Raw genomic sequence first — 12,872 nt, 5'->3', positions numbered from 1 at the left:
TCAGGCGGCGGCTTAGCGAGACCAAAGATGACGCTGAATTTGGATGGTGGAAACGGGGTCGGGAACGTTGGCCTGTCTCTCGCCGGGGATGCCGGAGCCGGACAGCAGCAGCTGCTTGGACTGAAAAAGCCCGGCGGTCTCAACCTCGGACTGTCGCTCGAGCTCACCGCCTCCCGAGGATCCGCCGATCTCGTCGATGTCGAGCTGCCATTGGAACGACAGGGGTATGTATTTTAAAACCGCTAGGTTTAAAATGATCTACAAACTTGTCGTCATTATCGTTGAAACGTTTTGTTCGCGATCGTAACGCGGTGTACTCTCTCGATCGACGGACGGAAAAGTTTGTGTACGCACGCTCCTCACTCCTGGCTTCGAGCCAATGAGTCATGCCAGAGTGTCGGCATTAGGATTATCAGACAGCGCGTAGCGCTACATTAAACATTGCCTCCCTACGTTCAGTTCAATATTTTCTATGAGTCATTCCGTGCTTGTCTGCCGCCGGAAGATCTGTTGAACTTGCCCTATCGATTTTTATCCAAATAATTCTGTGGCGGCACCGATCCTTTTCCCACCTTATCTAACGCATAATCACTTTTTTCAGTTGGTATCACGGCTCGATAACGAGAATCGAGGCAGAAGCTGTTCTAAGATTACTGCGGGAGGGAAGTTACTTGGTACGGAACAGCGAGTCGACCAAACAAGACTACTCTCTATCGTTAAAGTGAGTTTGCTAACCATTTGAAGGAATGATGAATCGAGTTTAGAGTGGATTTTGAACTCCAATATCGTTGAACGTTGTGTTTCAGGAGCGCCAGAGGGTTCATGCACATGCGCATCCAAAAGAACGAAGAATTGAACGCGTACATACTCGGACAGTTCAGCAAACCATTCGACAGCATACCTGAAATGGTGCGACACTTCAGTATAAACCGTTTACCAATTCGAGGTGCCGAGCACATGTGTCTTCTGCATCCGGTGATTGCGCAACTGTTGTAGCGCTTCTGTCGCAGTGCACTAGTTAAGGCGCCGTTTTTACTATCAAAGAAGCCGACAAAACAAAACGAAAGGGATTACCGTAATGAATAATGCGCATGTCTAATAAAGATATTTGGTCATCCGTTCCTGACTGATAAGGGTATAGATGAATAAGATATAGTTTTTTAATTTTGCGTAAGGTTACGATTTAACGATTACGTGTGACGGCGATGAGTTCGAATTTCTCCGAGTAAGCGTACGAGATTGTTGTTGTTGTTGTTTTTTTTCTTGCATTCGTATTTGATTGTCTGGCGTAAGAATGTGTGCGACCATACCCAGAGACGGTACCGAATAAAATGTTTCTCGAATTTCGAATTTCGAACAGGCAAGAAACTCCGCTAAGTTTAATTCAGTTCTTGACGATGGAAAAACGATGGATTAGCGTCATCGCAGACTATTATGGTAATGATTTTTATTCGGTGTATGTTACCAAACATTAATAGGTTAATTTTCTTATATGAAAAGAATAGAAAAGAATGATACCAGTAAGAATGGTGTTGGCGTCTTCCGACCAGAGTAGTATACCTATACAAGACTTTCTCAACAAAAAAGGCATCTATTAATTTGAATTCATCATCTATTTAATCGTGTTTACTTACGAATACTTATTTGGATGGTAAAGAAAAATTAATACATCATACACGAGTGTTTGTTACCAGAATAAGAGCACAATTTTCAAAAAAAGCGACTCCAAAAAGTTTATCGCAAAAATGCCAAATACCACTCTTATTTCGACTTATGATTGGGGAGGTGCAGCGATTAATGGTCGTCAATCATATTTATGTTTTTAATTCGGCGTGATTTCTCAATTTCTGTCTTGAAATGGCTAATGCGTGTATTTATGTATTAAGAGATCAAGTGGTAATAGATATGATATCGAATGTTTTTAGAAAATTGACATTGTAGGGTCAACATTTTCGCCAATTCGGTCAGTTCATAATATTGATGACTCAAAAAATCGAGTCATCCGTCCAATGGTCAGTAAAACGACTCTGAAGATTCCTTCAAAATGAGGCAACCGATACATATTTTTTCATGTGATATTAATTTGTTACAGACCTAGAGCCTAGTTTTACCTGTGATCTGTTATTCTATTCGATTAATTATTCTTATTATATTATTACAACTAATACTGCTATTAATAACATGTATATGTATCTGTTGCTTAACGTGTGCAATATACGTAACAATAATGGTTTCCTTATATTATTCTAAGTAAAGTTACAGAGTATGTCTGTACAAAAGCTGAACGTCCGTGAAATAACAATAAATTCTATGATGTAAGACACCGGATCGGCAACAGTCTTAAACTAAACATAAATTAACCGTCTAGAAGACAGTTGCTATTTGCAAAAAATTTTACCTAAGCATTTTGACATAAATTTAGGTTTAACGATCGATTAGGTATAACGTCGGTACATCTGGTGTTTCACACGAAGAAAAGTGATGCTTATAGTCAGTGACGTCGTCTACTTGCAAAGTTGCCAAAACATAGACAGAATCAACCTCCTTAACAAGTACAAAACGTGCGAATCATTTGTTATGTTCAGTTGAAGGTATTTAATTGTGCCTGCAGTTTTTAACTGTGCGCAAAATAAAATGCTATGGTAAAATGCAATTGCACATAACTGCGTTTGTTTTGGAATCCTATCAAAGTTGAAAATTCGACGTCACTATACATTTTATTTAATTATCACCAGACGTAAATCAGATCCACTGTACTTTGAGCAGTCAGTATTATTAATTATAATCGAAATGCATATCCATATTAAAATTTAAGATATCCTTATTGCGTCGTTCTAGTTGAGCGTTTATAAAAAATATAACCTATATATTACAAATATTTATTTGACATTGTGTTTATAAAATCAAGCCGTTAGATAATGAAACTATAAGTGCGAAATACGATGCGTTAACTTAATATTAAGGTCGTAAAAAATTGTAGTAACCATAAAACTAGAATATAGAAAGTAGTACGTTTTATGATACCGTGTCGTAAAGTAATTATATATGATGTAGATTTAGCGATGAATGATTTGTAGATACTTCCTGTACCTTGAAATTTATATGAAGTAGCTGGTAACTCGGAACGTAAATCTATACATATACAAGATTGTATTAATATAGATTAAAATTGTGACCATTCGCAGTCTTTCGAAACGTTATATTATAAATTTAGGGAAATTTGGAATGACCATTGTATTGTTTTACTATCGGTTTCTAGCATCGTGTATTTCAATAAATGTACATGATTACTTTTGAATTCAATATTTAAGATAAAACAATGATTTGTCTCTAATGATGAGAAGTGTTAATAATATATATTTTAAAAAAGAAGATTTTTTTTGGTCAAAATGAAAAAAAATGTTATCGTAATACCAAATATGAATTGTTCAAATAGTTATTTTTGTATAGATTGTTAATTTTCTCTCAAAATATGTATGTATAATATTGTATGTAAATGATTGATTTATGAAACCGATAGTTGTGAATATTTAAGAAATATTTTATGATGACTTCCTATCTCCCAATGTGTAATATTTTTCTTTGACGCGTGCCGTATGCTAATCATTGAAACGAATTACTGCGATCAAATTGATATTTTTATTGCTATACGATCGATCGCCGTTTTCCCAAAACAACGTCATAAGATTTTATGTATTCTAAAGCTCTTCTTAGTAATAAAACATTTCGTAATACAGTCAAACAGTGCAATATGAATTGTGTTTCCAACCCATGCTCCACTTTTGTTTAGTTCTGAACTGCGCCAGTTGAGAATTGCATTGGTGATATCAATAAGCCTACGATGCACAGCTCTTTTAATTTTTATTTTTTATTTCGATTATATCAGCCACTTGTCGACGAAACTGAAGAGAACAGGATTGATATTACAAGGGTCTAATCTCTTAAAAAGCAGTAGTTCTTTTATTTTCAGTTGACCGACAAAAATAATTATTCGTAGCTTGCCGTTTATTCCATGTAATTGATCCAATTGCAAGATGCTTGATTTCTGTATAAACCTTTTTGACATGCTCAGAATATTTGTTCAAATGTTAGCTGGACAGTTGGATTAAAATTTTTGGAATACATATATTGAGAATGAAACCATTAATTTTATATTTTAACAATCACATTTTCAATTCATTTCCGTCAAAGGTTTCTGATTCGGTTTCGAAATATTCTGAAACAAAAGGTCGCGTTCAATATTCGAAAAACCAATGAATTGTTTAAGAGGTAACTTACCGACTGATTAACATCAGTTTCATTATTCTTCCCAAGAAACCATCGACCCCTGTACATTTTACCGTCAGTACCCTCAACGAACCCCTCTATCAACTGCAGGTCATGCACTCCCCACTGGGTCACGCAATTTTTCGTCCTTGCTGCCCTCTGCTGCGGACTTATCAGTGTGTGGCTACCACCGCAGTACCGATTGCAGGTTTGATCTCTAGAATAATTGTTTCAGCGGAAAGAAGTAGTCGATCATGCCGCAATGGGACACGGGAATTTTAAGACACTTCTTTTGAAGTTGTTCACTGCCTTAAAGTTATAATCAAAATATATTCTTTGCCGATATACCTGGACACGTTGTCGCACGTTTCCGGGCATCTGTGTTTTCTTTTTTCCGCATTTTCATTTAGCATTTCTTCCAAATGTACGAGGTTCTTCCCCTGTGCAATGATTTTTCGTTGCGTCCTAACTTGATCCATCTTGAAAGTGAGATAGGGCTTGATGTCGGGTCTGCACGGAAAAGCATCAGGAGTACCGAGAATTCTCGCATCAGGTTGCATGAATGCATCCTTATCACAAGAAATGCAGCGCAATTCTCTAATGGAAAGGAAATAGTACTATGATCAATTACTCAGGCACTGTTGATTAAACATTCCGAAATGGAAGGCTAATTCTACGGGGATGACTAGAGTTAGGGGATTATCCGCGCGGCGAACTTTTTTCGTGATTATATTTATACACTTTTGATAGGTGAAATTGAAGTTTGTTTAATTACCTAAGTAGTTTCCTAGCACCTGCCGCTTCCTGCTCGCGCTTAATTTCGGAAAGTAGTCGGATCTTATTTTTTAATGCTTGCAGCTCATTGTTGATAAAGTCTTTTAACGCGGGGATTTCAAGTTCGTCAAGTTTTCCTTCAATTTCGCAGCGCAGCTCGCCGAGGGATTGTTGCCAGATGGATTCTTGTTGACTCAATTTTGCGATCGCTTCGTTAAGGCGGCCCGTCAGATCGTCGCAGACAGCGTCAAATTGCTCGTGGGATACCTTATAAGTACATGAAAGACACACAGGAGAGTTTTAATGAGCAGATCTGCCGCGACTGATGCAACAAATATTTGTGAACCTTTTTGTTGAGCCCGCATAAATCTGCCTTATTCGCAAGCGCTTCCTCGACCTCTTTCTTGTCGGCTTTCACTATTTTCAATACATCCATTTGTTCTTGAAAGATCTAAGAGTCGAAGAGCCCCGATGGTGTTATTACATTTTATGCGATGATTTAAACTTTTCTCACCTCGTTCTGTTTGAGCTGTGCAATTCTGTTATTTTTCAGGTTGCAAACATCCTGCCGAACGTCTTCCAGATCCAGTCGAACGCTCTTAACGTATTTCATCAACTCTTCTTCGCTTTTATTCTTGGAAATAGTATCATTTATGTTTCTTAATGAGCAGTTTACGTAGTCTTCGAAGCTTTTGAAACGCTCTTCAATGCATTTAATTGAATTTGATAAAGATGTTTCGACATTGCAAATCAAGTCTGCACATCGAGCAGGCCTAATGTCGGATTGCTTCTGCTTGATGACGACATATTTCTCTTCAGGCCTATCGTCGAGGGATATGATACATTTCTTGGTGGGCTTACATTTCGCTTTCTCGAATTCTCCTTTGTTATCTAATCAAAAAAGCTCGTTGAAGATAATGGTTATATCATCCTGTTGTAGGAAAATCATACCGTTGGATTTAGTCATTTCGTATAATTTCTCTTTTAGAGCACAGATTTCTTCTTTCACTTGTTCGAGAGTTGTGGCCATACTCATCATATTATTCCTCATTTTGCAGCAATCAACTTCACCTATATCATAGAAATCGAGGTTATTGAGACTTACAATGACATTTAATCGATAGTGAAACATATAGCGGATTGAAAAATCTATATTTCACCTAGTACATCAGTATCTGAAATATCTGTTTTCTGACCTTCAGCAGAGGAGGCACTTGAACATTTTTCATCGATATCGGATTGCTTTTCCGATACGCTTTTTGCCACTTGCGATGAGTTATTTTCTTCTTCGTCGCTGTACCCTATAGTTGTACGATTGTCGTCGACAGATTGACTTTGATTTTCAATGACTGGATCCTGACCCTGCACTTGTTCGGCATCTCTGTTTAGCGAGCTCACATTGTCTTCTAATTCTGATAATCGCTTATTTATATGTGCGACTTGTTCGAGTATGTCACTGCCGCCAGCTAGACGTTTTGGTCTATCATCCTTTATAGAATCTCGTAGCGTTGCTGTTGACTATTGAACAGTTAACTATCATCATTTTGCAAAAAACATCGTTTAATAATTTTTTCACTTGTATGTAATTTTGTCAATACTTTAGGAAAATACGGAGAAAATTAATCAAAATAACCTTATCAATGCCCCGTTCGATAGCATCTAATCTTTTTTTGGTATTGATTACGTGCCACGGGTCTGTCGCTGGACTGGTGTTTTCTTCCCAAAGGTGTTTAATAATTTCTGAACTGTTGACTAATTTTTCAAGAGCGTGGTGCTTTTTTTGTAACGTTTTCACCTGTCAATAAACAGGTAATTCAACGTGTCAAATTGATTTTGACATATTTTCATTTTGCATTACGTACTTACAGACTCCTCTAACTTTTTGAATGTTAAAGCTGTTGGCGGAACGCCGTCCGATAGTGGATCTACAAAAATCATATTGTTTCACTATAACTTCAATGCTTATTTTTTTTCTTTTCTATGTGTCGCGCAAGGTCTGCACAATTTTGATGGGTATGAGTTTAAAATATGAAAATTTTGATTTATTTCATGAGCATTTACTCTTAATACTTTTGAAACTCTGAATACAAAGCTGCTAGATTAAACTGGCGTAAGATTCGCAAATACAAGTTCCAGATTCATCTTTAAACGTTATAATATATTCGTTTCAGCTTTATGTGTGAAAAAGCTTATACAATATGGAATATAATTTCAACATTTTTTCGAATTTTTACATTAATAGTAGGTGTAAACGTATTAAAAGTAATCGTTAATAATACTTGCCATCAACGCGATTGTCTATGTTCATACTTTGATCATCGCTTTTGCCATTGTGGTTATTAGCTCCTTTACAATTATTTATTACGCTGTACTCGTGAAAATGGAGACCATGACCTGGTTTTGAAGATGAAGACATCATCGCCTATAAAACAATTAGGTAACACGCTTTAAATCCATAAAAAAATGCATGAACTTTATCTTCATTAAGAAATATTGTTACTTTGATTCTACGCGCATCTTCGCCTCTGTATTCAACTTTGGTCGATCTCAAGTTATTTAAATTCAGCAAAACATGAAGAAAATTGTGAAGTATATTTAAATTAACGGCTCCAACCTGTGAGGGATATATTAAATACCGAGTATGAAAAAATTTTGGTTTTCTATAATATGGCTTTACCTCTGGCGTTCCTAAAGCGAGGTCTAACATTTCCGATAGAGAAATGTGCAGACTAGCTGTTTCCATATTAGAAGCCATATTGTTTACTGTTGGCAATTTACAATCGTGTGCGTTGTTCAAACATAGTCACGGGCTAATAATAAGTAGGAAGCTAGAGTCGACAAAACATCAATAACGCCGTGTCTGATGATACGACATGAAATGCAGGTTAATAAATAATACGTTCATTTGTTTGCGCCGCTGCATGCGTCTTTGTGAAAAAAAGTATAATATTCCGAGCAAATTAAGAATCCGTCAGCAAACGATTATGGTCATTGAAAATTTTGTACAATTCAATGTAAACTTTGATGAAACAACATTTGTTATAATAATTTAGTAAGATTTATGACTGCAGGCGACGCCAAAATTGAAATTAGAAAAAATATTATTAATAGAGTAATGCCGAACGGCATCTCGTGAAAACTCCGCTACCAAGAATTTCACAGTAATTTATACGTATAATTAATTTATTATTAATAACATGATGAAAGCAATACCAGTTCAATTTACTCGAATTTGCAGTTTTCTTTTATATATTTGATTAACTGTACTGATTGGTGTATAGAAGACGAAGCAATGTAAATTCAAAGCATAGAGAAGCAACCATTTATCGTCTATATAAAAATCCCTGTATAAATTTTGAGTTATACGATTTCCGATAAACGGCGAATCAAAAATTTAAGACTCGAGGCTTTATTTGCAAGAACATGAAAATTTTATCTTTATTGACTGAATGAAAAAATACATCAGTATATCGGATTCGGCTTAGTCGTGACAATTTTATTAGCCATGCTAAAATACCGCAAATATGAATAAATTGATAAATCCGATCATATTGCAATTTCCAGAGATAAATATGAAATGAAATATTCTGCTAGCTAATATTAACGTCACGTTCACTACACATACAAATTCAATCACATCGAAGTAGCCTATTTAAGTCGAACCATATATCGGTCTTTATATTTGAACCAGCGGCTCGACTATAATATTACGCAAACAAAGATTCGATTCTGCCGGGTGAACCGCACAGACGTTGTTACACGTGTATATACATATCTGTTGAGCGCAGCGCTTATAGCTCCAGCGCGAGGAGTTCTCGAATTACCGACATCCATCTCTCATTTCTGGCCTTTGTGTTAGCCGTTATATGTTTGAAATTCGCCGAGAGAGAGAGAGAGAGAGAGAGAGAGAGAGAGAGAGAGAGAGAGAGAACGGATAATATTTAATGGTGAGTAATGGCACCGCGGATGACCAGCGAATGCACATCGAACATTTATACCGCTCGCTTGCGAGGATGGCGGCATCGATCGGCCCGGCGGATCCCCCGACACGCCGAGCGAGAGCACTTTCGCGCTGAGTGCGCGGGAAAAACTGCTCGCGCCGCTCAGCCTCAGACGACATGGAGCTCCTCCGCGTCTATTTTCTCGCCTCGGCGTCTCTTGTGAGTACACACTATATTATAGTCAGGCTGCGCGCGTACATAGAATAATCGAGAGGTCAAGTTTGCCGAGCGCTGTTGACCGAAGCTGTGCAATCCTCCGGGTGAAAAGAAAAAACCGATTTTTTTCAGGCCTTGATGCTGGGCTCGAGAGTGTCGGCTTTGGGCGGTGGCGAGCCCGAGTGGCTGGACGCCCTGCGCGAGTTCATCTTCAAAACAATTTCGCCGTCGCCCTCGGCAAACATCGGGCTCTACAAAAGCTTCCTGGAGGCGCCGTTCTACGGCGCCCGGCGCCCGAGCGAGCCAAACGCGGCTGCGGCGAGCCTGCTGGCCCGCGGTGACGTTCACTACTCGACCGCAAAGGGTCGCTGGATCCTCTGTCAGGAGGGCTGCGCTGATTGCGCCGAGTGCCTCCTGCAGAGCAAGCCGAGCCTCAAGTGGAGCCTGCGCCGCCGAGAGCCGGCCTTTAACTCATCAAGCCACGAGCTCCAATTGACCGTCGTGCCCCAGCTCGACGACAGCTTCCACATGAGGAACCTGCGCAGGAGGTCGCACGTCTACGTCACTCTCCTGCCGCAACCGGCGCAAAGCTCCGCGCGGCCGGGGCTTTCAAAGAGATCAGCGGGCCCGACTTTGACGCGCCGTGGGAAGCGGCTTCTCCGAGTCTCGCCGAGGCCGCGGCAAGTTTCCTCGCGCTGCCGCGACTCCGGAGAGGACTCGCGAGACGCGGCGCGGCTGCAGCTCGAGGGCGAGGATCGTCTTTCGCTGAGCAGCCTCTCCAACTCCAGTCTTAGCAGAGGTAACTACGGCGAGCGCCGCGACTCTTTGCTTCTTCTAGCGCTGCTGGGCTGTTTTCTACAGTTTTACTTCGTGTAGGTGTACTGTTTGTACGTCGAGCGGTGTATTGCATTATTTTCCCGCGACGTGTGTATAATTCGAACCGTTTTTCTTTGCTTTCACCCAGATCCCGAGGGAATTATCGGCCGTGGAAGCGTCGCAGAAGCTGGGGCGGCCAGCAGATTGGCTAGCAAGACAACAAAGAGTCCGGCGCGAAGTCCGCGGAGGAATAGAAAGGCGGCAGCGGCGGAAACGAGAAAGCCGAACAAGAAGACGAAGAGGAAAGCAATCGAAAGCGCGAATCCCATCGAGGATAATCGTCCGAAGGGCACTGCAGCGCCGGCCCTCGCCGGATTGGAGATCGGAGCGGCAGCGCCGCCGGAGGAATTAACGGCCACTTCAAAGTCCGATACTCGAGCCGAAATGGAGAGGGAGATCGCGAGATCGGGCGAGCAACGCGGCAGCATCAGGAGGCGAAGATTTTGAAGCGCCGCCGTCGGAGGAATTCCGCGCGAGTCTTGGCGAATTAGGTAACATACTTGCTGCAGACGCGATCTTCGATTGGGATGCCAAACGCGTCGAATCCCCCCGAGCGCAGCTCATGTACCTGTACCACCTTCCTTCCGGCTCCTATACTCTGATGCGCGCAGGCATGCTAAGGTCGCGCGTCGTTCCTCGCCCCGTTACCCGTTACCCGTTACCTCCCCCTTGCCCTGCGCTCTACCTGACAAATCCGCGCGATCCCGAGCTGCTTATGAGGCGCTAAATGCTCTCCGCTCGACCGGCGAACGAGAACCTCGATATACGATATTCGCTGTGCGCTCCACATAGGTATACGGTATATAAACATGCTCAGCTCGCACCCGTTTTTCTAATGCTCGCCGGCTTCGATTTGCCTCCTCGTTTTATTATCTCATGAGCGAGAAATAAGGTCGGGGAATCCAATCACCGTATGTATAATTCAACGATTATACACCGTTACTGCCCGGTCGATGCGTAAACAATTGATTGATTCGTAATTGGCCTATATAACGCGTCTGGGCTTTGAACATTTTTAATTCGCGTTCATGGCTGAAGGCGATTGAGCATTAATAATTAAAATCTTTGATGAGATATCCGGAGATTTTATCGCGATTATTATCGAAAGTGATTGCTTTACGCGCATAATGTTATGTGCATTGTATTTTTTTCAACAAACGTATGACAGACCTGTGACAATTACCAAAGCAATCGGCCCGCAGTCTCGTTCGCTCCCATTCTGGCTGCCAGTCACAAAATTTTATTCACGCATGTGAATACCATAAATTGAATGTACAATACAAACAATGTTGGGTCAAAACTTGTAACTCATACATGAACGACGAATGCGCGAGCCGCTGACAAAAAATGTTTCTCGTAAAATGCATCGAAAACACAGCAACTCCGTCCATTACGATACTTGGAAATAAAGAACGCGGCAAAATCACTACTTCATTCTCCCAATAAGAGCTTATATATCGAACAGAGTTCTTCCTAGTGGACAAAGTCGAAACAAAAAGTTTCATTTTATACATGAACGTATGCTTGATCCTCCTCCCCTATAAGCGGAAAAAGAATTACCGATCCTCTGCACTTCGAGGAAATGTGGATTGAAACAAAAAATACACCCGTCTGCATTTTTTTGAAATTCTGCGTATCTGAAACGGACAAGCGAAGCGAGATTATTCGCACTGTCAAAATCGCAGCGAAAAATGTAGCTTTGTAAAAAGAGTCGAAGCAGCAATAAAATGAGTTTACCAAAACAAATGTGTACATTCGATTGTCATTGCGTTCAGTTGTTTATAGCCTGTACACCGGATCTTTAATCCGCGGGTCCTTTATGCCGCGCAGCGCACCGCAGAGGAAGAAGGCAGATCGCCCGTGCCGGCCTGAAAAATGCGCGGCGAGAGACGCGGGGTAGAGGGGGAGGGCAAAACTCGGCTTGTTTAACGGGCTCGGGCCATTAAAATAAAAAAGGGGAAAAAGGTCATTTTAGAGCCGCGTGAGAGCCGCCGACAGCGCTCGCGCACGAAGCGTTCCGCAAAAAGCCGTCATCACCATTATGCATTAATGAATGTCCCCTTAACATCGCAAAGCGCGCGCGAGTGCTCGTGTCCGACGTTATCCTCCCGCAGCCAGCTGAATTCCGCAGCGGCGTACGCAATATACAATATAAACGCGCGCCTGAACAAAGTAGCCTCCGATTTTACGGGTCGGCCCTCGGCTTCGCTCGTATAACGCGCGCTCGTTTAAAACGATCATAACGTACGCCTCTCTCTCCCTCTTTCCCTGCTCTCGCAAGTGCATTACGCCGTACGCGTACAGGCCCGGCTGCGCGCGAGGGCAGGTTCGCTGTGTATTACGCGCCGTATACACACGTGCGCGTGGCGACGACGACGACGACGCCGAGGCCGTAATTGCGAGGCAATGGATGGGAATGTCGGCGTTGCCGTCGCGCCCCGAGAATTTCCGCCTCTAAGCCGTGCAGGCTAAGGTCTTGCTCTGCGCCGCTTCTCGCGCCCTGCTTAGCAACAGCGTGTAAGGCGATTTGACGCGCGAAAGCGCGCTACCTACGAGTCGGCCGTATTTTCAAGCACAGTCTTAGTTATGCTACTTCTCGCGATATGGCTCGGGCGAATGTAGGGGAGTACTTTCCAGAACAACTCGAGCGCAGCAGAGTGCACTTTGGTTTATTGAAACGAGCCGGCTGCTACCGACGACGATGTACCGCGATAATACTGCATGCAGCTCGTTTGCGCGGGGAGGTGCTAATAAAAGAGACACGAGGCCGCTTGAATCCTGATCATCGACTCCGAGTAT

General features: G+C 41.7%; 3 protein-coding genes across 8 annotated transcripts in view; 2 read left to right on the top strand and 1 right to left on the bottom strand.

The window, feature by feature from the left end:
* The window catches only part of LOC100120618 (heat shock protein DDB_G0288861), a 116,616-nt gene extending 112,874 nt beyond the window's left edge, over positions 1-3,742 (top strand). For all 4 annotated transcript variants that reach the window (XM_031923799.1, XM_031923798.1, XM_031923797.1 and 1 more), the window contains 3 exons: positions 5-224; positions 602-721; positions 807-3,742. In XM_031923799.1, coding sequence (XP_031779659.1) covers positions 5-224; positions 602-721; positions 807-996 — 530 coding nt within the window. In that variant the 3' untranslated portion in view covers positions 997-3,742. The remainder of the gene's footprint in view (positions 1-4; positions 225-601; positions 722-806) is intronic.
* On the bottom strand, positions 3,468-7,946 carry LOC100677895 (GRIP and coiled-coil domain-containing protein 2-like). 2 transcript variants are annotated; one of them, XM_008213841.4, is made up of 13 exons: positions 7,718-7,945; positions 7,541-7,654; positions 7,324-7,462; positions 6,907-6,965; positions 6,674-6,835; positions 6,201-6,558; positions 5,992-6,111; positions 5,555-5,931; positions 5,387-5,491; positions 5,042-5,307; positions 4,615-4,863; positions 4,279-4,483; positions 3,468-4,216 (listed from the first exon to the last, which is right to left on the bottom strand). In XM_008213841.4, the coding sequence occupies exons 1-13, from the start codon at positions 7,793-7,795 to the stop codon at positions 4,172-4,174; spliced, it is 2,277 nt and encodes a 758-aa protein (XP_008212063.1). In that variant the 5' UTR covers positions 7,796-7,945; the 3' UTR covers positions 3,468-4,171. The 2 variants fall into 2 exon arrangements, with proteins under 2 accessions (XP_008212063.1, XP_016844251.1); XM_016988762.2 differs by having other exon boundaries at positions 3,876-4,216; positions 6,237-6,558; positions 7,718-7,946.
* Positions 7,947-8,782: 836 nt separating this feature from the next.
* Positions 8,783-11,819, top strand: LOC103317099 (translation initiation factor IF-2-like). 2 transcript variants are annotated; one of them, XM_008213842.3, is made up of 3 exons: positions 8,783-9,200; positions 9,330-9,996; positions 10,162-11,819. In XM_008213842.3, exons 1-3 carry the CDS (start codon positions 9,159-9,161, stop codon positions 10,518-10,520), a joined length of 1,068 nt encoding a protein of 355 aa, XP_008212064.1. In that variant the 5' UTR covers positions 8,783-9,158; the 3' UTR covers positions 10,521-11,819. The 2 variants fall into 2 exon arrangements, with proteins under 2 accessions (XP_008212064.1, XP_008212065.1); XM_008213843.4 differs by having other exon boundaries at positions 9,330-10,069.
* Positions 11,820-12,872: the final 1,053 nt, after the last annotated feature.

The sequence above is a fragment of the Nasonia vitripennis genome, chromosome 2, assembly GCF_009193385.2.
Source record: "Nasonia vitripennis strain AsymCx chromosome 2, Nvit_psr_1.1, whole genome shotgun sequence".
NCBI lineage: Eukaryota > Metazoa > Arthropoda > Insecta > Hymenoptera > Pteromalidae > Nasonia > Nasonia vitripennis.
The sequence above is the reverse complement of the archived record's forward strand: the minus strand, read 5'-3'. Positions and strand labels throughout refer to the sequence as shown.

Bases quoted from the DNA above. Each gene is read 5' to 3' on its own strand.
- LOC100677895 (XM_008213841.4), bottom strand. From the start codon at position 7,795: ATGGCTTCTAATATGGAAACAGCTAGTCTGCACATTTCTCTATCGGAA. The intron at 6,836-6,906 runs GTAAGTACGTAA...GTTTATTGACAG, and splicing joins TCAAAAAGTTAGAGGAGTCT to GTGAAAACGTTACAAAAAAA. The intron at 5,932-5,991 runs GTATGATTTTCC...TTTTTTGATTAG, and splicing joins CGAAATGACTAAATCCAACG to ATAACAAAGGAGAATTCGAG.
- LOC103317099 (XM_008213842.3), top strand. From the start codon at position 9,159: ATGGAGCTCCTCCGCGTCTATTTTCTCGCCTCGGCGTCTCTT. The intron at 9,201-9,329 runs GTGAGTACACAC...GATTTTTTTCAG, and splicing joins TTCTCGCCTCGGCGTCTCTT to GCCTTGATGCTGGGCTCGAG. The intron at 9,997-10,161 runs GTAACTACGGCG...GCTTTCACCCAG, and splicing joins CAACTCCAGTCTTAGCAGAG to ATCCCGAGGGAATTATCGGC.